This window comes from Ciconia boyciana, chromosome 34 (assembly GCF_034638445.1).
Source record: "Ciconia boyciana chromosome 34, ASM3463844v1, whole genome shotgun sequence".
Classification (NCBI taxonomy): domain Eukaryota; kingdom Metazoa; phylum Chordata; class Aves; order Ciconiiformes; family Ciconiidae; genus Ciconia; species Ciconia boyciana.
In genome coordinates this window covers 131354-158926 of record NC_132967.1, presented here as the reverse complement: position 1 = coordinate 158926, position 27573 = coordinate 131354, and the positions used below count along the sequence as shown (strand labels likewise).

Genomic DNA, 27573 nt, shown 5'->3' with positions numbered 1-27573 from the left:
AGGGCCACAGCATTCCTGGGGTCCCTATAGCACTTCTACGATACGTACACTATTCCTAATAGTACACCTAAAGATACCTATAGCCTTCCTGGAGTTCATATAGCACCCCTGGAAATACCTACAGCATCCCTGTACCACCCATAGGCATGCCTATAGCATTCCTGGGGGTCCCTATAGCACCCCTAAGGGTGCCTACAGCATTCTTGGGGGTCCCTATAGCACCCCTAGGGATCCATATAGCGTTCCTGGGGTCCATATGGCACTCCTGGAGGTACCTACAGCATCCCTGTACCACCCATAGGCATGCCTATAGCATTCCTGGGGGTCCCTATAGCACCCCTAGGGGTGCCTACAGCATTCCCGGGCTTCCTATAGCACTCCTGCGAGTACGTATAGCATTCCTATAGCACCCCTGAGAATACCTATAGCCTGCCTGCTGTCCCCATAGCACCCTAAGGTACCTGTTGCATTCATGGGGTCCCTATAGCACCTATGGGGGTACCTGTAACATACCTAAAACTCTGCCAAACCCCCCCATAGCACCCAAAAAACCCCCTATAGCACCCCAAAAGCACCCAGAAGACCCCCTATAGCACCCTAAAATCATCCCACACCACCCTCAAGACCCTCTATAGCCCCCCAAACCCCCCCCCAGCACCCAAATGACGCCCTATAGCACCCCAAGGAACCCCTACAGCACCCTCAAGACCACCTATAGCACCCCAAAACCGCCAGAGCACCCAAAAACCCCTATAGCACCCCAAAAGCACCCAGAACACCCCTATAGCACCCTAAAATCATCCCACACCACCCTCAAGACCCTCTATAGGCCCCAAACCCCCCAGCACCCAAATGACGCCCTATAGCACCCCAAGGAACCCCTACAGCACCCTCAAGACCACCTATAGCACCCCAAAACGCCCCAGAGCACCCAAAACCCCTATAGCACCCCAAAAGCACCTAGAAGACCCCTATAGCACCCCAAAACCCCCCAGCACCCAAAAACCCCCCTATAGCCCCCCAAAAGCACCCAGAAGACCCCCTATAGCACCCTAAAATAATCCCACACCACCCTCAAGACCCTCTATAGCCCCCCAAACCCCGCCCAGCACCCAAATCACACCCTATAGCACCCCAAGGCCCCCCCCCAGCACCCTATGGACCCCACGGGTGCTCACGGGCGTCGACGTTGTCCAGGGCGTTGGCGACGCCGTCCAGGGCCTCGAAGAAGTCGTCGTCGTAGACGCGCTCGGTGTCGGGGCCGACGCGGTCGGGGCGGCTGCTCACCCGCAGCGCCGGGTTCATCTCCCGCACCGCCGCCGCCGCCCGCTCCGACTTCAGTTTCTGTGGGGAGGAGCCGTGCGCCTTAAGCCCCGCCCCTTAAGCCCCACCCCTACTGGACACGCCCCTTTAAGCCCCGCCCCTTTGTGCCACTCCCAGGCCAATGAAACGTCGAAGCAACTTGACAGGTGACGTTGGCCAACTCAATGGTGGCCTCTTCATGGTGGCTTCCCCGCCCACAGACTCCGCCCCCTGGTCCCAACCACCGCACAGGCTCCTCCCCTCAAGCCCCACCCCTTCTGGACACGCCCCCTTAAGCCCCGCCCCTTTGTGCCACTCCCAGGCCAATGAAACGTCGAAGCAACTTGACCGGTGACGTTGGTCACCTCAATGGCGGCATCTTCATGGTGGCTTCCCTGCCCACAGACTCCACCCCCTGGTACTCTCCACCCCACAGGCTCCTCCCCTTAAGCCCCACCCCTTCCGGCCACACCCCTTTGTGCCACTCCCAGGCCAATGAAACGTCGAAGCAACTTGACCTGTGACGTTGGCCAACTCAATGGCGGCATCTTCATGGTGGCTTCCCCGCCCACAGACTCCGCCCCCTGCTCCTCTCCACCCCACAGGCTCCTCCCCTTAAGCCCCACCCCTTCTGGACACGCCCCTTTAAGCCCCGCCCCTTTGTGCCACTCCCAGGCCAATGAAACGTCGAAGCAACTTGACCGGTGACGTTGGTCACCTCAATGGCGGCATCTTCATGGTGGCTTCCCCGCCCACAGACTCCGCCCCCTAGTCCTGACCACCCCACAGGCTCCTCCCCTCAAGCCCCACCCCTTCTGGACACGCCCCTTTGTGCCTCTCCCAATCCAATGAAACGTCAAAGCAACTTGACCTGTGACGTTGGCCACCTCAATGGCGGCATCTTCATGGTGGCTTCCCCGCCCACAGACTCCGCCCCCTGGTCCTGACCACCCCACAGGCTCCTCCCCTTAAGCCCCACCCCTTCCGGCCCCACCCCTTTAAGCACCACCCCTTTGTGCCACTCCCAGGCCAATGAAACGTCAAAGCAACTTGACAGGTGACGTTGGCCAACTCAATGGTGGCCTCTTCATGGTGGCTTCCCCGCCCACAGACTCCGCCCCCTGGTCCTGACCACCGCACAGGCTCCTCCCCTTAAGCCTCACCCCTTCTGGACACACCCCCTTAAGCCCCGCCCCTTTGTGCCACTCCCAGGCCAATGAAATGTGAAGGCAACTTGACCGGTGACGTTGGCCACCTCAACGGCGGCATCTTAGTGGCCACCCCATAAGCTCCGCCCCATGAGCCCGTGCCCCCCAAGAGCTCCGCCCACTCATCCTCCACCCTACAGACTCCTCCCCTTTAAGGTCCACCCATTTAGGCCCCTCCCACTTACCGGCCCACCTCAAGCCAACTTGACCACTGGTGGTGGCCAACTCAACGTTGCCCAACCCTAGAACACTCTCCGCCCCATAGGCTCCACCCCTCAAAACCCCGCCCCTTGAGGCCCCACCCACTCATCCAAAGCCCCACAGGCCCCTCCCCCTTTAGCCCCACCCATTTAGACCCCTCCCCCCACCCCAAGACCTACTGGTCTACCGCGCTCAACTCAACATTGGCCATCTCCCCGCAGACCCCGCCCCCCTCCCCCTCATCCCTCGCCCCCATTGGCTCCTCCCCCTTTGGCCCCGCCCCCTCACCGTGACGTCCCAAGGCCGGAAGAGGAACTGGCGGTTGAGGTTGGACTTCTCGATGGTGTCCATGTCGGTGACGGTGACGCAGCCCTCGGGGCCGCAGCCGAGTCCCACCATGGCAAAGTTCTTCAGCAGCTCGCAGCCGATGGCCCCCGCCCCCACCTGCGCCCGGGGACACGGGGGGACATTTGGGGACACCTGGGGACACTCGGGGACGCAGCCTGAGGTGGCCCAAGGTGGGGGTTGGGGACACGTGGGCAGGATGAGAGGACAGTTGGGGACACTCATGGGAGGCGTGGGGACGCTTGGAGAGAGATGGGGACCCTCTGGGGACACGTGGGGACATGTTGGGGACACTTGGGGACACCTGGGGACACTCGGGGACGCGGCCTGAGGTGGCGCCGGGCGGGGGGGGGGGGTTGGGGACACGTGGGCAGGATGAGAAGACAGTTGGGGACACTCATGGGAGGCGTGGGGACACTTGGAGAGAGATGGGGACACTTCTGGGGACACGTGGGGACACTTGGGGACACTTGGGGGACATCTGGGGACACTTGGGGACGCAGCCTGAGGTGGCCCAAGGTGGGGGTTGGGGACACGTGGGCAGGATGAGAGGACAGTTGGGGACACTCATGGGAGGCGTGGGGACACTTGGAGAGAGATGGGGACACTCTGGGGACACCTGGGGACATGTTGGGGACACCTGGGGACACTTGGGGACACTTGGGGGACACCTGGGGACACTTGGGGGGACATCTGGGGACACTCGGGGACGCAGCCTGAGGTGGCCCCGGGCGTGGGGGGGGGGTTGGGGACACGTGGGCAGGATGAGAGGACAGTTGGGGACACTCATGGGAGGTGTGGGGACACTTGGAGAGAGATGGGGACACTTCTGGGGACACGTGCGGACATGTTGGGGACACCTGGGGACACTTGGGGACACTTGGGGGGGACACCTGGGGACATGCAGGGACACTCAGGACACCCACGAGGACACTTGGGGACACTTGAGGGACACTTGGGGGACACATGGGGACACTTGGGGACACTCGAGGGACATGCGGGGACACTCGGCAACAGGGACACCTGGGGACACTTGGGGACACTCAGGACACCCACGAGGACACTTGGGGACACTCGAGGGACACTTGGGGACACATGGGTGACACTTGGGGAAGGGGACACTTGGGGGACACTTGGGGACATGCAGGGACACTCAGGACACCCATGGGGACACTTGGGGACACTCAGGACACCCACGAGGACACTTGGGGACACGGAGGAGCCGCTTGGGTGACACATGGGGACACTTGGGGACACTCAGGACACCCATGAGGACACTTGGGGACACTCGAGGGACACGCGGGGACACTCGGTGACAGGGAGGGGACACTTGGGTGACACATGGGGACACTTGGGGACACTCAGGACACCCACGAGGACACTTGGGGACACGCAGATGGGACAGGAGGACACCCGGCAGCTCCACGGGGACGTCTGGGGACACTTTGGGGACACGTGGAGGACACTCGGTGACAGGGAGGGGACACTTGGGGGACACTTGGGGTCATGCAGGGACACTCAGGACACCCACGAGGACACTTGGGGACACTCGAGGGACACTTGGGGACACGGAGGAGACACTTGGGTGACACATGGGGACACTTGGGGACACTCAGGACACCCATGAGGACACTTGGGGACACTCGAGGAACACTTGGGGACACTGGAGGGACACGTGGGGACACTCGGTGACAGGGAGGGGACACTTGGGGTCATGCAGGGACACTCAGGACACCCACGAGGACACTTGGGGACACTTGGGGACACGGAGGAGACACTTGGGGGACACATGGGGACACTTGGGGACACTCAGGACACCCACGAGGACACTTGGGGACACGCAGATGGGACAGGAGGACACCTGGCAGCTCCACGGGGACCTCTGGGGACACTTTGGGGACACGTGGAGGACGCCGGGGACACTTAGGGACCCTCGGTGACAGGGAGGGGACACTTGGGTGACACATGGGGACACTTGGGGACACTCAGGACACCCACGAGGACACTTGGGGACACGGAGGAGACACTTGGGGGACACATGGGGACACAGAGGAGACACTTGGGGGACACTTGGGGACATGCAGGGACACTCAGGACACCCACGAGGACACTTGGGGACACGGAGGAGACACTCGAGGGACATGCGGGGACACGGAGGAGCCGCTTGGGGGACACTTGGGGACACTTGGGGACACTCAGGACACCCACGAGGACACTTGGGGACACTTGAGGGACACATGGGGACACTCGGTGACAGGGAGGGGACACTTGGGGGACACATGGGGACACAGAGGAGACACTTGGGGGACACTTGGGGACATGCAGGGACACTCAGGACACCCACGAGGACACTTGGGGACACTTGAGGGACACACGGGGACACTCAGGACACCCACGAGGACACTTGGGGACATGGAGGGGACACTTGGGGGACACATGGGGACACTTGGGGGACACATGGGGACACCCACGAGGACACTTGGGGACACGCAGATGGGACAGGAGGACACCCGGCAGCTCCACGGGGACGTCTGGGGACACTTTGGGGACACGTGGAGGACGCTCGGGGACACTCGGGGACAGGGAGGGGACACTCGGGGACACTCGGGGACACTCGGGGACAGGGAGGGGACACTTGGGGACACTCGGGGACACTTGGGGACACTGACCACGAAGTACTTCTGGGCGCCCAGCTTGGCCTGCAGCTCCGCCCCGAAGACCGCGATCTGCCCGTCGTAGCGGCTGTTGCGCTGGGGACAACCCAAAGTGTCACCCGGACGTGTCACCCACCCCCGCGGGGACACCACCGGGGACCCCAAAGCCACCCACGGGTGCCTCGGGGCTGATGCTCATCACAAGGAGGTGGTCACCCATGGGTGTCCTCAAGGTGTCCAACCGTGGGTGATCCCCCAAGGAAGCGGCCAACCCATGGGTGGTCGCAAGAAGGTGGCCACCCATGGGTGTCCTCCATCAGGTGCCCACCCATGGGTGGCCCCAAGATGGCCAACCCATGGGTGTCCTCAAGAAGGTGTCCACCCATGGGTGCCTCCTGGCCAACACCCACCCCAAGAAGATACCAACCCATGGGTGGCCCTAAGGAGATGCCCACCCATGGGTGGCCCCAAGGAGATGCCCACCCATGGGTGGCCCCTGGCCAACACCCACCCCAAGAAGATACCAACCCATGGCTGACCCTAAGGAGATGTCCACCCATGGGTGGCCCCAAGATGGCCAACCCATGGGTGTCCTCAAGAAGGTGTCCACCCATGGGTGTCCTCCATCAGGTGCCCACCCATGGGTGCCTCCTGGCCAACACCCACCCCAAGAAGATACCAACCCATGGGTGGCCCTAAGGAGATGCCCACCCATGGGTGTCCTCAAGAAGGTGTCCACCCATGGGTGCCTCCTGGCCAACACCCACCCCAAGAAGATACCAACCCACGGCTGACCCTAAGGAGATGGCCACCCATGGGTGTCCTCAAGGTGTCCACCCGTGGGTGATCCCCCAAGGAAGCGGCCAACCCATGGGTGGTCGCAAGGAGATGGCCACCCGTGGGTGTCACCAAAGGGTGGTGACTACCCATGGGTGGCCCCAAGATGGCCAACACATGAGTGTCCTCCATCAGGTGCCCACCCATGGGTGCCTCCTGGCCAACACCCACCCCAAGAAGATACCAACCCACAGTTGACCCTAAGGAGATGCCCACCCATGGGTGGCCCCAAGGAGATGCCCACCCATGGGTGTTCTCAAGAAGGTGTCCACCCATGGGCGTCCTCCATCAGGTGCCCACCCATGGGTGCCCCCTGGCCAACACCCATCCCAAAAAGATACCAACCCATGGGTGGCCCTAAGGAGATGCCCACCCATGGGTGTTCTCAAGAAGGTGTCCACCCATGGGTGCCTCCTGGCCAACACCCACCCCAAAAAGATACCAACCCATGGGTGGCCCTAAGGAGATGCCCACCCATGGGTGTCATCAAAGGGTGGTGACTACCCATGGGTGCCCCCAAAGAGATGCCCACCCATGGGTGTTCTCAAGAAGGTGCCCACCCATGGGTGCCTCATGGCCAACACCCACCCCAAGAAGATACCAACCCACAGTTGACCCTAAGGAGATGCCCACCCATGGGTGGCCCCAAGGAGATGGCCAACCCATGGGTGTCCTCAAGAAGGTGTCCACCCACGGGTGCCTCCTGGCCAACACCCACCACAAGAAGATACCAACCCATGGCTGACCCTAAGGAGATGTCCACCCATGGGTGTTCTCAAGAAGGTGTCCACCCATGGGTGCCTCCTGGCCAACACCCACCCCAAAAAGATACCAACCCATGGGTGGCCCTAAGGAGATGCCCACCCATGGGTGTCATCAAAGGGTGGTGACTACCCATGGGTGTCCTCAAGAAGGTGTCCACCCATGGGTGTCCTCCATCAGGTGCCCACCCATGGGTGCCTCCTGGCCAACACCCACCCCAAGAAGATACCAACCCATGGGTGGCCCTAAGGAGATGCCCACCCATGGGTGGCCCCAAGGAGATGGCCAACCCATGGGTGTCCTCAAGAAGGTGTCCACCCATGGGCGTCCTCCATCAGGTGCCCACCCATGTGTGTCCTCAAGAAGGTGTCCACCCATGGGTGGCCCTAAGGAGATGCCCACCCATGGGCGTCCTCAAGAAGGTGTCCACCCATGGGTGCCTCCTGGCCAACACCCACCCCAAGAAGATACCAACCCATGGGTGGCCCCAAGAAGATGGCCAACCCATGGGTGTTCTCAAGGAGACACCCACCCATGGGCGCCCCCTGGCCAATGCCAAGGAGATGGCACCCGTGGGTGCACCGTGATGGACGCCAACCACAAGAAGACACCCAACCATGGGTCTCCCACAAGAAGGTGGCCAATCTATTGGTGTCCTCAAGGAGACGTCCACCCATGGGTGCCCCACAGCCAACAGCCACCCCAAGGAGATATCCACCCATGGGTGTCCCCAAGAAGGTGGTCAACCCACGGGTGTTCTCAAGGATATGCCCACCCATGGGTGCCCTACAACCAATGCCCACCCCAAGGAGATGCCACCCATGGGCGCTCATGAGTGACCCATGGGTGACGTCAAGAACACCCCCAACCCACGGGTGTCTTCCAGCAAATGTCCCTCAACCAACACCCACCCCAAGGAGATGCCACCCATGGGTGCCCCATGCCTACTGTCCACCCCAAGGAGATGCCACCCATGGGTGCCCCATGGCTAACGTCCACCTCAAGAAGATGCCACCCATGGGTGCTCATGGGCGACGTCAAGAACATGCCCAACCCACGAGCGTCCTCCACCAAACGTCCCTCAACCAACGCCAACCCCAAGGAGATGCCACCCATGGGTGCCCCATGCCTACTGTCCACCCCAAGGAGGTGCCACCCATGGGTGCCCCATGCCTCCTGTCCACCCCAAGGAGATGCCACCCATGGGTGCCCCATGCCTCCTGTCCACCCCAAGGAGATGCCACCCATGGGTGCTCATGGGCAACCCATGGGTGACGTCAAGAACACGCCCAACCCACGAGTGTCCTCCACCAAACGTCCCTCAACCAACGCCAACCCCAAGGAGATGCCACCCATGGGTGCCCCATGCCTACTGTCCACCCCAAGGAGATGCCACCCATGGGTGCCCCATGCCTCCTGTCCACCCCAAGGAGATGCCACCCATGGGTGCCCCATGGCTAACGTCCACCCCAAGGAGATGCCACCCATGGGTGCCCCATGGCTAACGTCCACCCCAAGGAGATCCCACCCATGGGTGCTCATGGGCAACCCATGGGTGACGTCAAGAACACGCCCAACCCACGAGTGTCCTCCACCAAATGTCCCTCAACCAATGCCAACCCCAAGGAGATGCCACCCATGGCTGCCCCATGGCTAACGTCCACCTCAAGAAGATGCCACCCATGGGTGCTCATGGGCGACGTCAAGAACACGCCCAACCCACGAGCGTCCTCCACCAAACGTCCCTCAACCAACGCCAACCCCAAGGAGATGCCACCCATGGGTGCCCCATGCCTCCTGTCCACCCCAAGGAGATGCCACCCATGGGTGCCCCATGCCTACTGTCCACCCCAAGGAGATGCCACCCATGGGTGCCCCATGGCTAACGTCCACCCCAAGGAGATGCCACCCATGGGTGCTCATGGGCAACCCATGGGCGATGTCAAGAACACGCCCAACCCACAAGTGTCCTCCACCAGACGTCCCTCAACCAACGCCAACCCCAAGGAGATACCACCCATGGGTGCCACCCGACCGACCCCCACCCCCAGCCGGCCCCACCCATGGGTGCTCACCGGGCGACACTGCTCCTCAGTGAGAACCGTCTCCTTGTTCTCCTCGGGGAGACACTCCAACGCGTCAAAGTAGAGCCACTGGGTGATGGGCGTGAACTTCCCCGACACCGCCTGCGTCACAGGTCCTCGTTAGGGGACCCGGTGGCCCGGGGAGGGGACCCGGGTGGCCGGGGAGGGGACCCGGGTGGCCCGTACCTTCATGACCTCCTGGGCCGCCAACCCCCCGATGAAGGCGTTGACGGGGGCCAGGTCACCGGTGGCCTGGAAGGCCAGTTCCCGCAGCAGCTCCTCGTCCAGTTCGGCCCCCGGGGCCACCTCCCGGGTCAAGGCCACCACCTCTGCCGCGTCACCCTGGGTGGGGACAAAGGACCTTGAGGGACATCTCTGGGGACATCATGGAGGACCCTCAGGAGCACCCGTGGAGAAAGGCGGAGCCGCAAGTAGCGATGGGGTGTTGGTGAAGGAGGTGGGGGTCTCCGTGGCCTCGATGTCCCTCACGGTGGCCTCGATGTCCCCAACGTCTCCAATGTCCCCAACACCCCCATGGCCTTGATGTCCCCAACGTCCCCAAGTGGTGGTGGGGCCGTGGTGGGTGGCTGTGTCGGTGCAGGACCTGGTGGCCTCCCTGTCCTCAATGTCCCCCAGCGTCCCCAACACCTCCCATGGTCCCCAATGTCCCCGACACCCCCAGTGTCCCCAAGCTGTGGTGGCACCGTGGTGGGCGGCCATATTGGTGCAGGATACGGTGGCCTCCACGTCCCCAGCACCCCGATGTCCCCAACGTCCCCAAACAGTGGTGGGGCCATGGTGGGCGGCCACGTTGGTGCAAGACCTGGTGGCCTCCATGTCCCCAGTGTCCCCAAATGGTGGTCGTGCCATGGTGGGCGGCCATCTTGGTGCAGGACATGGTGGCCTCCACGTCCCCAATGTCCCCCATGTCCTCAACACTCCGATGTCCCCAATGTCCCCATATGGTGGTCGTGCCATGGTGGGCGGCCATCTTGGTGCAGGACCTGGTGGCCTCCACGTCCCCAATGTCCCCAACGTCCCCAAATGGTGGTCGTGCCATGGTGGGCGGCCATCTTGGTGCAGGACATGGTGGCCTCCATGTCCCCAGTGTCCCCAACTGGTGGTCGTGCCATGGTGGGCGGCCATCTTGGTGCAGGACATGGTGGCCTCCACGTCCCCAATGTCCCCAACGTCCCCAAATGGTGGTCGTGCCATGGTGGGCGGCCATCTTGGTGCAAGACCTGGTGGCCTCCATCTCCTCAACGTCCCCAACACCCTCAACGTTCCCCGTGTCCCCAGGCCCCCTGCGATGTCCCCAAGGTCCCCGGTGTCCCCACCTGGTGGCGTGGCCGAGGCGGGCGGCCATGTTGGCGTATGAAGCGGTGCAGGGCCTGCCAGCCCCAGTGCATGATGGGAGGTCTCTCTGCCTTCCCGAAGTCGGTGATCATCAGCTCCGGCTCCACCAGCGCCTCCCGCAGCCGCTTCTGGGGACGGGGGGGACGACGGGTGAGCTCCCAGTGCCTCCCAGTATACCCCAGTGCCCTCCCAGTATCCCCCCAATCCTCTCCCAGTCCTCCCCAGTATCCCCCCAGTTCCCTCCCAGTGCCCCCTGATGACCTCTCACTGCCCCCAGTACCTCCCAGTGCTCCCCAATCCCTCCCAGTGCCCCCTAGTCCCCTCCCAGTCTGCCCCCAGTCCCTCCCAGAGCTCCCAGTCTGCCCCCAGTCCCCTCCTAGCACCTCATCTGTCCCAGTCCCTCCCAGTGCCCCCTAGTCCCCTCCCAGTGCCCCCCAGTCCCCTCCCAGTCCCTCCCAGTGCCCCCAGTCCCCTCCTAGCACCTCCTCATCTGTCTCAGTCCCTCCCAGTGCCCCCAGTCCCCTCCCAGTCCCTCCCAATGCCCCCCAGTCCCCTCCCAGTGTCCCCCAGTCCCCTCCCAGTCCCTCCCAGTGCCCCTAGTCCCTCCCAGTGCCCCCAGTCCCCTCCCAATGCCCCCCAGTCCCCTCCCAGTGCCTCCCAGTCCCCTCCCAGTGCCTCCCAGTGCCCCCAGTCCCCTCCCAGTGCCCCCAGTCCCCTCCCAGTCCCCTCCCAATGCCCCCCAGTCCCCTCCCAGTCCCTCCCAGTGCCCCTAGTCCCTCCCAGTGCCCCCCAGTCCCTCCCAGTGCCCCCAGTCCCCTCCCAGTCCCTCCCAATGCCCCCCAGTCCCCTCCCAGTGTCCCCCAGTCCCCTCCCAGTCCCTCCCAGTGCCCCTAGTCCCTCCCAGTGCCCCCAGTCCCCTCCCAGTGCCCCCAGTCCCCTCCCAGTCCCCTCCCAATGCCCCCCAGTCCCCTCCCAGTGCCCCCAGTCCCCTCCCAGTGCCCCCCAGTCCTCTCCCAGTGCCCCCCAGTCCCTCCCAGTCCCCTCCCAATGCCCCCCAGTCCCCTCCCAGTCCCTCCCAGTGCCCCCTAGTCCCCTCCCAGTGCCCCTCAGTCCCCTCCCAGTGCCCCCCAGTCCCCTCCCAATGCTCCCCAGTGCCCTCCCAGTGCCCCCCAGTCCCCTCCCAATGCCCCTCAGTCCTCTCCCAGTGCCCCCCAGTCCCCTCCCAATGCCCCCAGTCCCCTCCCAGTCCCCTCCCAGTGCCCCCAGTCCCCTCCCAGTGCCCCCCAGTCCCTCCCAGTGCCACTCACGAAGCGGATGTGCTTGGGCATCTTGACCTGGGTGACGATGCCCCCCCTCACGTAGTCCCCGAACCCGCTGGTGTCCCCGATGCTGAACGTGTACGGCCCTGGGGGGAGGGGCCGTCACCAAGGGACCCGGGCGCCCGGGCACCCTATAGAAGGGACGCAGGTGTCCGGCAGACCCTATAGAACCCTAAAGACATCTGGGAGACCCCCTAGGAGGGACGCAGGCATCCGGGAGACCCTATAGAAGGGACCCAGGCGTCTGGGGTGCCACCCCCAAGGGACCCACGTGCCCGGGGCACCCTATGGAAGGGATCCAGGCGTCTGGGAGACCCTATAGAAGGGATCCAGGTGTCCGCCAGACCCTATAGAAGGCAGCCAGGTGTCCCCGAGACCCTATAGAAGGCACCCAGGCATATAGGAGGCCCCCTAGAAGGGACCCAGGTGTCTGGGGCACCCTATAGAAGTGACCCAGGTGTCCAGGAGACCCTATAGAAGGGACCCCAGGCATCCGGGAGACCCTATAGAAAGGACCCAGGCATCCAGGAGACCCTATAGAAAGGACCCAGGTGTCCAGGAGACCCTATAGAAAGGACCCAGGCAACCAGGACACCCTCCAGAAGACACCCAGGCATCCGGGAGACCCCCTAGAAGGGACCCGGGCGTCTGGGACACCCTATAGAAGGGACCCGGGCATCCAGGGCACCCTATAGAGGGGACACAGGCATCTTGGACACCCTATAGAAGGGACCCGGGCGTCCGGGACACCCTACGGAAGGGACCCGGGCATCCGGGGCACCCTACGGAAGGGACCTGGGCATCAGGGACACCCTATAGAGGGGATGCAGGCATCCAGGACGCCCTATAGAGGGGACGCAGGCATCTGGGGCACCCTATAGAAGGGACCCAGGCGTCCGGGACACCCTATAGAAGGGACCCGGGCGTCCGGGGCACCCTATAGAGGGGACCCGGGCATCCGGGGCACCCTATAGAAAGGACCCAGGCGTCCGGGACACCCTATAGAAGGGACCCGGGCGTCCGGGGCACCCTACAGAGGGGATGCAGGCATCCAGGACGCCCTATAGAAGGGACCCGGGCATCCGGGGCACCCTATAGAAGGGACCCGGGCGTCCGGGGCACCCTCTAGAAGGGACGCAGGCGTCCGGGGTCCCCTATAGAAGGGACCCAAACATCCGGGGCACCCTATAGAAGGGACCCAGGCATCCGGGGCACCCTATAGAAGGGACCCAGGCATCCGGGGCACCCTATAGAAGGGATGTGGGCATCCAGGACGCCCTATAGAGGGGACCCAGGCATCTGGGACACCCTATAGAAGGGATGCAGGCATCCAGGACGCCCTATAGAGGGGACCCGGGTGTCCGGGGCACCCTATAGAAGGGACCCTGGCGCCCGGGACACCCTATAGAAGGGACCCAGGCGTCTGGGGCACCCTCTAGAGGGGACGCAGGCATCCAGGACGCCCTATAGAGGGGACGCAGGCATCCAGGACACCCTATAGAAGGGACCCAGGCATCCAGGGCACCCTATAGAGGGGACCCAGGCGTCTGGGGCACCCTCTAGAGGGGACGCAGGCATCCAGGACGCCCTATAGAGGGGACACAGGCGTCCGGGACACCCTATAGAAGGGACCCTGGCGCCCGGGACACCCTATAGAAGGGACCCTGGCGCCCGGGACACCCTATAGAAGGGACCCGGGCGTCCAGGACACCCTATAGAAGGGACCCAGGCGCCCGGGGCACCCTATAGAGGGGACCCGGGCGCCCGGGGCACCCTATAGAAGGGAGGGGCCGCCCGGGCTCACCGAGGACGCGGATCTCGACGGGGCCGCAGCCGTTCAGCTCCTCCATCCCCTCCACCTCGGTGAAGGTGACGAAATCGCCCGTCTCGAAGCCGTGACGCGCCTCGTCCAGGCACGTCACCTCCCCGGGGCACCCCTGGGTGGGGGGGGACACACGTAGGGTGCTGAGGGGACCCCGGCGCCCGGGGGGTCGCCCGACGCCCACCCGCAGGGGACCCCCGGGGAGGCGGTACCTTGGTCACCATGGAAACCATGGCGCTGAGGGGTTGCTCCCCGTTGGTGTCCGTCACCACCATGTCGTCCCCAAAATCGCAGAAAAGCTGCCTAAAATGGGGGGGGAGGGAGGGAGGGGTCAGCCAGGGGAGCCAGGCATCCGCAAGACCCTATAGAAAGGACCCAGGCATCTGGGACACCACCCAAAAGGGACCCAGGCATCTGGGAGACCCTATAGAAAGGTCCCAGGCATCCGCGAGACCCTATAGAAAGGACCCAGGCATCCGGGAGACCCTATAGAAGGGACCCAGGCATCCGGGAGACCCTATAGAAAGGACCCAGGCATCCGGGAGACCCTATAGAAAGGACCCAGGCATCTGGGACACCACCCAAAAGGGACCCAGGCATCCAAGAGACCCTATAGAAAGGACCCAGGCATCCGGGAGACCCTATAGAAGGGACCCAGGCATCCGGGAGACCCTATAGAAAGGACCCAGGCATCCGGGAGACCCTATAGAAGGGACCCAGGCATCTGGGAGACCCTATAGAAGGGAGCCAGGCATCTGGGACACCACCCAAAAAGGACCCAGGCATCTGGGATACCCTATAGAAAGGACCCAGGCATCCGGGAGACCCTATAGAAAGGACCCAAGCATCTGGGAGACCCTATAGAAGGGACCCAGGCATCCAACAGACCCTATAGAAGGGACCCAGGCATCTGGGACACCACCCAAAAGGGACCCAGGCATCTGGGAGACCCTATAGAAAGGACCCAGGCATCCGGGAGACCCTATAGAAAGGACCCAAGCATCCGGGAGACTCTATAGAAGGGAGCCAGGTATCTGGGACACCACCCAAAAGGGACCCAGGCATCTAGGAGACCCTATAGAAAGGACCCAGGCATCCGGGAGACCCTATAGAAGGGACCCAGGCATCCGGGAGACCCTATAGAAAGGACCCAGGCATCCGGGAGACCCTATAGAAGGGACCCAGGCATCCGGGAGACCCTATAGAAAGGACCCAGGCATCCGGGAGACCCTATAGAAGGGACCCAGGCATCTGGGAGACCCTATAGAAGGGAGCCAGGCATCTGGGACACCACCCAAAAAGGACCCAGGCATCTGGGATACCCTATAGAAAGGACCCAGGCATCCGGGAGACCCTATAGAAAGGACCCAAGCATCTGGGAGACCCCATAGAAGGGACCCAGGCATCCAACAGACCCTATAGAAGGGAGCCAGGCATCTGGGACACTCTATAGAAGGGACCCAGGCATCTGGGAGACCCTATAGAAAGGACCCAGGCATCCGGGAGACCCTACAGAAAGGACCCAAGCATCCGGGAGACCCCATAGAAGGGACCCAGGCATCCAACAGACCCTATAGAAGGGAGCCAGGCATCTGGGACACCACCCAAAAGGGACCCAGGCATCCGGGAGACCCTATAGAAAGGACCCAGGCATCCGGGAGACCCTATAGAAGGGACCCAGGCATCCAAGAGACCCTATAGAAGGGACCCAGGCATCCAAGAGACCCTATAGAAGGGAGCCAGGCATCTGGGACACCACCCAAAAAGGACCCAGGCATCTGGGAGGCCCTATAGAAAGGACCCAGGCATCCGGGAGACCCTATAGAAAGGACCCAAGCATCTGGGAGACCCTATAGAAGGGACCCAGGCATCCAAGAGACCCTAGACAAAGGACCCAGGTAACTGGGGGAGACCCTATAGAAGGGTACCAGGTGTCCGGGAGACCCCTAGAAGGGACCCAGGCATCCACGAGACCCTGTAGAAAGGACCCAGGCATCTGGGAGACCCTATAGAAGGGACCCAGGCAGCCAGGAGACCCTATACAAGGGACCCAGGTATCTGGGACACCACCCTAAAGGGACCCAGGCATCTAGGGGACCCTATAGAAAGGACCCAGGTGTCCGGGAGAGCCTATAGAAGGGACTCAGGCATCCAAGAGACGCTATACAAGGGACCCAGGCATCCAAGAGACCCTATACAAGGGACCCAGGTAACTGGGGGAGACCCTATAGAAGGGTACCAGGTAACTGGGGGAGACCCCTAGAAGGGACCCAGGTGTCAGGGAGACCCTATAGAAGGGACCTGGGCAGCCAGGAGACCCTATAGAAGGGACCCAGGCATCCAAAAGACCCTATAGAAGGGACCCAGGCATCCAGGAGAGCATATACAAGGGACCGAGGTAACTGGGGGAGACCCTATAGAAGGGAGCCAGGCACCCAGGGCACCCTATAGAAGGGACCCAGGCATGCGGGAGACCCTACAGAAGGAAGTCAGGGACCCAGGAAACCCTACAGAAGGCACCCAGGCATACAGGAGACCCTATAGAAGGGACCCAGGCATGTGGGAGACCCTATAGAAGGGACCCAGGCATGCGGGAGACCCTATAGAAGGGACCCACGCATCTGGGACACCCTACAGAAGGGACCCAGGGACCTGGAAAACCCTATAGAAGTCACCCAGGTGTACAGGAGACCCTACAGAAGGGACCCAGGCATACGGGAGACCCTATAGAAGGGACCCAGGCATCTGGGACACCCTATAGAAGGCACCCAATCATACGGGAGACCCTATAATAGGCACCCAGGCATACAGGAGACCCTATAGAAGGGACCCAGGCATGTGGGAGACCCTATAGAAGGGACCCAGGCATGCGGGAGACCCTATAGAAGGGACCCACGCATCTGGGACACCCTATAGAAGGCACCCAATCATACAGGAGACCCTATAATAGGCACCCAGGCATACAGGAGACCCTACAGAAGGGACCCAGACATGCAGAAGACCCTATAGAACGGACCCAGGAATCTGGGACACCCTACAGAAGGGACCCAGGGACCCGGGAAACCCTATAGAAGGCACCCAGGCGTACAGGAGACCCTATAGAAGGGACCCAGACATGCGGGAGACCCTATAGAAGGGACCCAGGAATCTGGGACACCCTACAGAAGGGACCCAGGGACCCGGGAAACCCTATAGAAGGCACCCAGGCATACAGGAGACCCTATAGAAGGGACCCAGACATGCGGGAGACCCTATAGAAGGGACCCAGGAATCTGGGACACCCTACAGAAGGGACCCGGGAAACCCTATAGAAGGGACCCAAGCATCTGGGAGACCCTATAGAAGGCACCCAAGCATACAGGAGACCCTATAGAGGGCACCCAAGCATACAGGAGACCCTATAATAGGCACCCAGGCATACAGGAGACCCTACAGAAAGGACCCAGACATGCGGGAGACCCTATAGAAGGGACCCAGGAATCTGGGACACCCTACAGAAGGGACCCGGGAAACCCTATAGAAGGGACTCAAGCATCTGGGAGACCCTATAGAAGGCACCCAAGCATACAGGAGACCCTATAGAGGGCACCCAAGCATACAGGAGACCCTATAGATGGCACCCAGGCATACAGGAGACCCTATAGAGGGCGCCCAGGCGTGGGGCTCACCCGAAAAGCCCGCGGGTGTCGGCCACCACCAGCTTGATGCCGTGGCTGTGGCAGAAGTCCCCGACCCAGAGCTGCTCCTCCAGCGACGAATTGGTCAACACCACCACCTATAGAGAGGGGACATGGGTCCGCCTGTCACCCGGGGCGGGGGACGGACAGACGGACAAGGGGGCGGACGGACAGGAGGCCACCGGGGTTGAATAACACCCCCCCCCCCCCCCCCACGGGGACATTATGGGAAGGATTTGAGGGGTACAGGCAGCCATGGAGAGACAAGGAACCACGGAGAGGTACAGGCAGACGCACAACCAGGCAGACAGACGGACAGGGAACGGCACGTGGAGACCCTCAGACCCAGAAAATGGGGGGTACGGGGGGGCTGGTGGGTACAGATGGTCCTGGGTGGGTACAGGCGGCCACGGAGACACAAGCAGCCATGGAGAGGTACAGGCGGACAACAACCAGGCAGACAGACGGACAGGGAACGGCATGTGGAGACCCTCAGACCCAGAAAATGGGGGGTACAGGGGGTCCTGGGGGGTACAGATGGTCCTGGGTGGGTACAGGTGGCCACGGAGACACAAGCAGCCATGGAGAGGTACAGGCGGACAACAACCAGGCAGACAGACGGACAGGGAATGGCACGTGGAGACCCTCAGACCCCGAAAATGGGGGGTACAGGGGGTCCTGGGGGGTACAGATGGTCCTGGGTGGGTACAGGCGGCCACGGAGACACAAGCAGCCATGGAGAGGTACAGGCGGACGCACAACCAGGCAGACAGACGGACAGGGAACAGCACGTGGAGACCCTCAGACCCCGAAAATGGGGGGCACAGGGGGGGCTGGGTGGGTACAGATGGTCCTGGGTGGGTACAGGCGGCCACGAAGACACAAGCAGCTACGGAGAGATACAGGCGGACGCACAACCAGACGCACGGACAGCGGGACACAGACACAAACAGCCCCAGGGATGGTTGTGGGGAAGCCACCGCTGTCCCAGGGGACACAACCATCGCCAGGGTAGATATACGTGGCTGTTGGGGGTACAACCGGCCACAGAGGTTACAGTCGGCCCCCAAGTACAGCCGGACAGACGGACAAATGACACTGGGGATGGTTGTGGGGAGGCCACCGCTGTTCTTGTGGTCATAACTGTCAGCAAGGAGGGGCACAGGCGGCTGTTGGGGGTACAACCAGCCACAGAGGTTACAGTAGGCCACATGAAGTACAGCCGGACTCACAGACAAAAGCCTGTGGGGAGGCCACGGCTGTCCCAGGGGACACAGCTGTCCCTGAGTGGTACAGGCAGCTGTTGGGGGTACAGCCGTCCCCAAGGGGTTACAGTCGTCCACGTGAAGGACAGTCGGACGCCCAAATAATTGACCCCAGGGTTGATTTGGGGGAAGAAAAGAGGGACACAGATGGGGTAGAGGCAGCTGTTGGGGGTACAGCCGTCCCCAAGGGGTTACAGTCGGCCACGTGAAGGACAGTCAGACGCCCAAATAATTGACCCCAGGGTTGATTTGGGGGAAGAAAAGAGGGACACAGACGGGGTACAGGCAGCTGTTGGGGGTACAGCAGTCCCCGAAGGGTTACAGTCGGCCACATGAAAGACAGTCGGCCACGTGAAAGACAGTCGGACGCCCAATAATTGGCTCCAAGGTTGATTTGGGGGAAGAAAAGAGGGACACAGACGGGCTACAGGCAGCTGTTGGGGGTACAGCTGTCCCCGAAGGGTTACAGTCAGCCACGTGAAAGACAGTCGGCCACGTGAAGGACAGTCGGACGCCCAATAATTGGCTCCAGGGTTGATTTGGGGGAAGAAAAGAGGGACACAGACGGGCTACAGGCAGCTGTTGGGGGTACAGCCGTCCCCAAGGGGTTACAGTCGGCCACGTGAAGGACAGTCGGCCACGTGAAGGACAGTCGGACGCCCAAATAATTGACCCCAGGGTTGATTTGGGGGAAGAAAAGAGGGACACAGACGGGCTACAGGCAGACGTAGGGGGTACAGGCAGACGTAGGGGGTACAGGCAGACGTAGGGGGTACAGGCAGCCCCGGGGGGGGTACAGGCAGCCCCGGGTGTACCTGGAAGGGTGCGAGCAGGTCCTGGCTGAGGGGCTGGCGGGTGCTGCTGACGGCCACGTAGGCGTTGAGCTCCGCTAATCGGGGCAGCGTCGCCTCCGCCCGGTTCTGCCCCACGTCTTCCTCCCGCAGGTAGAACTTGGGGGGGGGAACAACAACAAACAAGGTCGGGGGTCCCCACAACCCACCCAGAGACCCCCCAACACCCAGGGAGCCCCCCAGGGAATCTATAGGGGATTTAGGGCACCCACGGGGATATTTGGGGCGTATTTAAGAGCTTGGGGGTGTTTAGGCACCGTGGGGGTATTTAGGCCCCCAGGAGGGTATTTAATGCTTGGGGGGGTCTATAGGCCCCCAGGAGGGTATTTAAGGCTTTGGGGGGGGTCTATAGGCCCCCAGGAGGGTATTTAAGGCTTTGGGGGGCGGTCTATAGGCCCCCGGGAGGGTTTTTAGGGGTTTGGGGGGGTCTATAGGGCCCCAGCAGGGTATTTAAGGCTTTGGGGGTCTATATGCCCCCAGGAGGGTATTTAAGGGGTTGGGGGGGGGGTCTATAGGCCCCCAGCAGGGTATTTAAGGCTTTGGGGGGGGTCTATAGGTCCCCAGGAGAGTATTTAAGGCTTTAGGGGGGGTCTATAGGCCCCCAGGAGGGTATTTAAGGTTTTGGGGGGGTCTATAGGTTCCCAGGAGAGTATTTAAGGCTTTAGGGGGTCTATAGGCCCCAGGAGGGTATTTAAGGTTTTGGGGGGTCTATAGGCCCCCAGGAGGGTATTTAAGGGTTTGGGGGGGTCTATAGGCCCCCAGCAGGGTATTTAAGGCTTTGGGGGGGTCTATAAGCCCCCAGGAGGGTATTTAAGGGTTTGGGGGGTCTAGAGGCCCCCAGGAGGGTATTTAAGGCTTTGGGGGGGTTCTATAGGTTCCCAGGAGAGTATTTAAGGCTTTGGGGGGGTCTATAGGCCCCCAGGAGGGTATTTAAGGCTTTGGGGAGGGTCTATAGGCCCCCAGGAGGGTATTTAAGGCTTTGGGGGGGGTCTATAGGTTCCCAGGAGGGTATTTAAGGCTTTAGGGGGGGTCTATAGGCCCCCAGGAGGGTATTTAAGGTTTTGGGGGGGTATTTAAGGGCCATGGCGGGATATTTATCCCCCCATCAAATTAATTATCCCGGGGGGGCATTTAGCTCCCCAGGCAACCCCATCACCCCACACAACCACCCCTCATGGGATCTAATTACCCCCAGATTAATTAATTACCCCCCACATTAATTAATTACCCCATAGCGGACATTTAACTCCCCTGATGAGCCCTAATAACGACCCCAGGGGGAATTAATTACCCCGGGGGGGAGCATTTAGCTCCCCTCGGCCACCCAATCACCCTCCATAACCACCCTCCCCCGGAGTCTAATTGCCCCCCAGATTAATTAATTACCCCCAGGTTAATTAATTACCCAATGGCAGACATTTAACTCCCCTGATGAGCCCTAATAACGACCCCAGGGGGAATTAATTACCTCGGGGGGGAGCATTTAGCTCCCCAGGCAACCCCATCACCCCACACAACCACCCCCCATGGGATCTAATTACCCCCCAGATTAATTAATTACCCCCCAGATTAATTAATTACCCCACAGCGGACATTTAACTCCCCTGATGAGCCCTAATAACGACCCCAGGGGGAATTAATTACCTCGGGGGGGAGCATGTAGCTCCCCTCAGCAACCCCATCACCCCACACAACCACCCCCCATAGGGTCTAATTACCCCCCAGATTAATTAATTACCCCCAGGTTAATTAATTACCCAATGGCGGACATTTAACTCCCCTGATGAGCCCTAATAACGACCCCAGGGGGAATTAATTACCCGGGGGGGAGCATTTAGCTCCCCTCGGCAACCCCATCACCCCACACAACCACCCCGCATGGGATCTAATTACCCCCCAGATTAATCAATTACCCCCGTATTAATTAACTACCCCCCAAATTAATTAATTACCACGTCAGCGACATTTAATTGCTCTGATGAACCCTGATAACGACTCTAGAGTAGATTAATTGCACCCGGGGGGAGGTATTCAGCTCAGCCCAGACACGCAACCCCCCCTAAAAACCAGCCCCTCACGGGGGTTACCTGCCCCAAAGTGGGGGGGTTAATTAACGCGGGGGGGGTTAATTAAGCGCAGGAGGTTAATTAGCTCACCTGGGAGGCGAGGTCAGGCCAGGCGGCAGGTTGGGGGTCGTGGAGGGTGACGGATTTGACCCCCCCCAGCACCAGGTTTTTGGCCACCTCCACCCCCAGCCCCCGCAGCCCCGACACCAGGACGTTGGACGTCTGCATCCGCTTCATCGCCTCGTGGCCCAGCACGTACCTGGGGGGAGAAAAAGGGGGGTCAAGGGGTCCCCAAATCCTCACAGGGTCCCCCGGCGTCCCCCAAGGTCCCCGGAAATGGCTGAAGGTACCTGGGAGGGACTCAAACATCCTGGGAGCCCCCCACATCCATAGGGACCCCCCCAGTTCCATGGGGACCCCTAAAATGCCAGGAGGGACCCAGACATCTGGGGAGCCCCCAAATCTATAGGGACCCCCCAAGCCCATAGGGACCCCAAAAACCCCTGGGAGGGACCCAGGCGGCCAGGGAGCCCCACCCCCAACTCCATAAGGATCCACCCAAACACCTATGGAGCCCCCAAATCCATAGGGACCCCCAACACCCCTGGGGACCCAGCCATCCTGGAAGCCCCCAAATCCATAGGGACCCCCAACACTCCCGGGGGGGACCCAGGCAGCCAGGAAGCTCCCCCCTCCAATCCATAGGGATCCACCCAAGCACCTATGGAGCCCCCCAAATCCATAGGGATCCCCCAACACCCCCGGGGGGACCCAGACATCTGGGGAGCCCCCCAAATCCATAGGGACCCCCCAACACCCCCGGGGGACCAGACATCTGGGGAGCCCCCCCAAATCCATAGGGAGCCCCCAAGCCCATAGGGACCCCAAAAACCCCTGGGAGGGACCCAGGCGGCCAGGAAGCCCCCCCCAAATCCATAGGGATCCACCCGAGCACCTATGGAGCCCCCAAATCCATAGGGACCCCCAACACCCCTGGGGGGACCCAGCCATCCTGGAAGCCCCCCAAATCCATAGGGACCCCCAACACCCCGGGGGGACCCAGGCAGCCGGAAGCTCCCCTCCAATCCATAGGGATCCACCCAAGCACCTATGGAGCCCCCAAATCCATAGGGATCCCCCAACACCCCTGGGGGACCCAGACTTCTGGGGAGCCCCCAAAATCCATAGGGATCCACCCGAGCACCTATGGAGCCCCCCAAATCCATAGGGACCCCCAACACCCCTGGGGGGACCCAGGCAGCCGGGAAGCCCCCTCCCAATCCATAGGGATCCACCCAAGCACCTATGGAGCCCCCAAATCCATAGGGATCCCCCAACACCCCTAGGGGGACCCAGCCATCCTGGAAGCCCCCCAAATCCATAGGGACCCCCAACACCCCTGGGGGACCCAGGCAGCTGGGAAGCCCCCAATCCATAGGGATCCACCCAAGCACCTATGGAGCCCCCAAATCCATAGGGACCCCCAACACCCCTGGGGGACCCAGCCATCCTGGAAGCCCCCCAAATCCATAGGGACCCCCAACACCCCGGGGGACCCAGGCAGCCGGGAAGCTCCCCCTCCAATCCATAGGGATCCACCCAAGCACCTATGGAGCCCCCAAATCCATAGGGATCCCCCAACACCCCTGGGGGACCCAGACTTCTGGGGAGCCCCCCAAAATCCATAGGGATCCACCCGAGCACCTATGGAGCCCCCAAATCCATAGGGACCCCCAACACCCCTGGGGGACCCAGGCAGCCGGGAAGCCCCCTCCCAATCCATAGGGATCCACCCAAGCACCTATGGAGCCCCCCAAATCCATAGGGACCCCCCCACACCCCCTGGGGGGGCCCAGCCATCCTGGAAGCCCCCAAATCCATAGGGACCCCCAACACCCCTGGGGGACCCAGGCAGCTGGGAAGCCCCCCCCCAATCCATAGGGATCCACCCAAGCACCTATGGAGCCCCCAAATCCATAGGGACCCCCAACACCCCTGGGGGACCCAGCCATCCTGGAAGCCCCCCAAATCCATAGGGACCCCCCAACACCCCTGGGGGACCCAGGCAGCCAGGAAGCCCCCCCCCAATCCATAGGGATCCACCCAAGCACCTATGGAGCCCCCCAAATCCATAGGGACCCCCCAACACCCCCTGGGGGGACCCAGCCATCCTGGGAGCCCCCCAAATCCATAGGGACCCCCAACACCCCTGGGGGGACCCAGGCAGCTGGGAAGCCCCCCCCCCAATCCATAGGGATCCACCCGAGCACCTATGGAGCCCCCAAATCCATAGGGATCCCCCAACACCCCTGGGGGGGACCCAGACTTCTGGGGAGCCCCCCAAATCCATAGGGACCCCCCAAGCCCATAGGGACCCCAAAACCCCTGGGAGGGACCCAGGCGGCCAGGAGCCCCCCCAAATCCATAAGGATCCACCCAAACACCTATAGAGCCCCCCAAATCCATAGGGACCCCCCCAACACCCCCTGGGGGGACCCAGCCATCCTGGAAGCCCCCAAATCCATAGGGACCCCCAACACCCCGGGGGGACCCAGGCAGCCGGGAAGCCCCCCCTCCAATCCATAGGGATCCACCCGAGCACCTATGGAGCCCCCAAATCCATAGGGATCCCCCAACACCCCTGGGGGGGACCCAGACTTCTGGGGAGCCCCAAATCCATAGGAGCCCCCCAAGCCCATAGGGACCCCAAAAACCCCTGGGAGGGACCCAGGCGGCCAGGAGCCCCCAAATCCATAGGGATCCACCCGAGCACCTATGGAGCCCCCAAATCCATAGGGACCCCCAACACCCCCAGGGGGACCCAGACTTCTGGGGAGCCCCCAAATCCATAGGGAGCCCCCAAGCCCATAGGGACCCCAAAAACCCCTGGGAGGGACCCAGGCAGCCAGGGAGCCCCCCAACTCCATAGGGATCCACCCGAGCACCTATGGAGCCCCCAAATCCATAGGGACCCCCAACACCCCTGGGGAGACCCAGCCATCCTGGGAGCCCCCAAATCCATAGGGACCCCCAACACCCCTGGGGGACCCAGGCAGCTGGGAAGCCCCCTCCAATCCATAGGGATCCACCCAAGCACCTATGGAGCCCCCCAAATCCATAGGGATCCCCCAACACCCCTGGGGGGGACCCAGACTTCTGGGGAGCCCCCAAATCCATAGGGACCCCCAACACCCTGGGGGGACCCAGACTTCCGGGAGCCCCCAAATCCATAGGGACCCCCAAGCCCATAGGGACCCCAAAAACCCCTGGGAGGGACCCAGGCGGCCAGGAGCCCCCCCAAATCCATAGGGATCCACCCGAGCACCTATGGAGCCCCCAAATCCATAGGGACCCCCAACACCCCTGGGGAGACCCAGCCATCCTGGAAGCCCCCCAAATCCATAGGGACCCCCAACACCCCTGGGGGACCCAGGCAGCCAGGAAGCTCCCCCCAGCTCCATAGGGATCCACCCGAGCACCTATGGAGCCCCCAAATCCATAGGGGCCCCCACCCGCGGGTACTCACAGCTGGCGGGAGTACAGCCCCTCATCGATCTCGGCCTCGCCCCCGTTCTTCGCCATGCCCTGGGGGTGACAAGGTGACAACAGCGTCACCGAGGGGGGGGGACAGGGGACGAGAGGGGACAGACGGGTGACACCGGGTGCCGCGTCACCCCGGGACGGGGAGCGGATTTAAGGGGTGACGAACGGGTGACATCGGGTGGGTGACAGCGGGTGATGCGGGAGGGGGGAGTTGTGTGACCCCGGGGTGGGGCAGGAAGAGCTGGGAGGTGACAAATGGGTGACATCCGGGTGACAACAGGGTGGGCCAGGTGACACCGGGAGCGGGTGATAGGGGGTGACAAACCCGGTGGGGGAGGGGGCTCTGAGCGGAGCAGAGGGGACAACAAGGACCGGGGGGGACACGTGTCACCCCCCAGGACACGTAGTGACACCTGGGTGACAGCAAAGTGACAGTGGGTGACAGCCACGTGACGCCGGGTGACAGTCACATGAGCAGAGGAAGCTCTGAGCACCGCAGGGGTGACAACGAGACCAGAGAAGGTGACAAGGCCCCCCCGGGGAGGTGACAGGGCCACCCGGGGGTGACAGGGAAACCCGGGTGGCAGCTGGGTGACACCGGGTGACAGCAAGGTGACACCGGGTGACACTCCCATTGACGGGGGTGGCTCTGAGCACCCCAGGGGTGACAATGAGACCAGAGAAGGTGACAAGGCCCCCCCGGGGGGGTGACAGGGCCACCCGGGGGTGACGGGGAAACCTGGGGACATCTGGGTGACACCGGGTGACACTCCCATTGACAGGGGTGGCTCTGAGCACCGCAGGGGTGACAATGAGACCAGACAAGGTGACAAAGCCCCCCTGGGGGGGTGACAGGGCCACCTGGGTGTGACAGGGAAACCCGGGTGGCAGCTGGGTGACACCGGGTGACAGCAAGGTGACACCGGGTGACACTCCCATTGACGGGAGTGGCTCTGAGCACTGCAGGGGTGACAACGAGACCAGAAAAGGTGACAAGGCCCCTCTGGGGGGGGTGACAGGGCCACCCGGGGGTGACGGGGAAACCTGGGGACATCTGGGTGACACCGGGTGACACTCTCATTGACGGGGGTGGCTCTGAGCACCGCAGGGGTGACAATGAGACTAGACAAGGTGACAAGGCCCCCCCGGGGGGGTGACAGGGCCACCCGGGGGTGATGGGGAAACCCGGGTGGCAGCTGGGTGACACCGGGTGACAGGAGGTGACACTCACGTTGGTGGGGGTGACGCTGGGGGGGACGGCGCGGGCGGGGGCGCGGCTGGAGCCCGTCGGCGGCTCGGACCCGGAGACGCGGCGCTTCTTCGACAGCGGGGAGCTGGACATCTGCGGGGTCAGAGGTCAGAGGTCAGCTGGGGACAGGGGTGACAGCGGGGGGTGACAGCGGGGGACACAGAGGGTGACAGAGGGAGGGACCCAGGGTGACAACGGGGATGATGTTTGGGGGGACGGGGGTGGCAGCGGGTGAGGCTGAGGGCGGTGGGTGACACGCAGGGTGGCACTAAGGGACAGGCGGTGGCATCGGTGGCACCAGGTGACACCGGGAGGGAGATAGGGTGACATCGGGTGACGCTGGGGGCAGTGGGTGATGCTGGGGAGGACAACGGGTGACACTGAGGGTGGTGGGTGACACACAGGGTGGCACCGAGGGACATACAGTGGCACCAGGTGACACACGGGGTGACACTGGGAGGGACACGGGGTGACACTGGGTGACACTGGAGGTGACACTGAGGGACACAGTGACACCAGGGGCTCTGAGTGACACTGGGAGGGACACGGGGTGACACTGGGGACAATGGGTGACGTTTGGGGGGGACGTAGGGTGGCAGCGGGTGACACCAAGGGTGGTAGGTGACACACGAGGGACACAGAGTGGCTCCAGGTGACACATGGGGTGACACCGGGAGGGACAGGGGGTGACAGCGGGTGATGCTGGGGGCAGTGAGTGACACTGGGGTGACATTTAGGGGGGACATGGGGTGGCAGCGGGTGACACCAGGGGACACTGGGTGACACCAAGGGACACTGGGGAGGACACTGGGTGACACCGGGGCATAGAGGGTGACACTGAGGGACACTGGGGACACACCGGGTGACACCAGGGGATGGAGGGGGACACTGGGTGACACCGAGGGATGGAGGGGGACACCAGGGGACGCTGGGTGACACCAGGGGATAGAGAGGGGGACACCGGGGAACGGAAAGGGTGACACTAGGGGACACTGGGTGACACTGGGGGGGACACTGGGTGACACCGGGGCA

The 27573-nt window shown here is 62.4% G+C and overlaps 1 protein-coding gene across 1 annotated transcript in view; it reads right to left on the bottom strand.

Moving 5' to 3' along the window:
- UBA1 (ubiquitin like modifier activating enzyme 1) overlaps positions 1 to 27573 on the bottom strand; it is a 49735-nt gene that overhangs the window by 19170 nt on the left and 2992 nt on the right. Inside the window, 14 exon segments of the mRNA XM_072848943.1 lie at positions 1179 to 1344; positions 3000 to 3155; positions 5726 to 5806; positions 9385 to 9495; positions 9580 to 9735; positions 10731 to 10877; positions 12057 to 12154; positions 13873 to 14005; positions 14103 to 14193; positions 17559 to 17665; positions 19648 to 19782; positions 21840 to 22008; positions 25276 to 25334; positions 26524 to 26634. Coding sequence (XP_072705044.1) covers positions 1179 to 1344; positions 3000 to 3155; positions 5726 to 5806; positions 9385 to 9495; positions 9580 to 9735; positions 10731 to 10877; positions 12057 to 12154; positions 13873 to 14005; positions 14103 to 14193; positions 17559 to 17665; positions 19648 to 19782; positions 21840 to 22008; positions 25276 to 25334; positions 26524 to 26634 — 1720 coding nt within the window.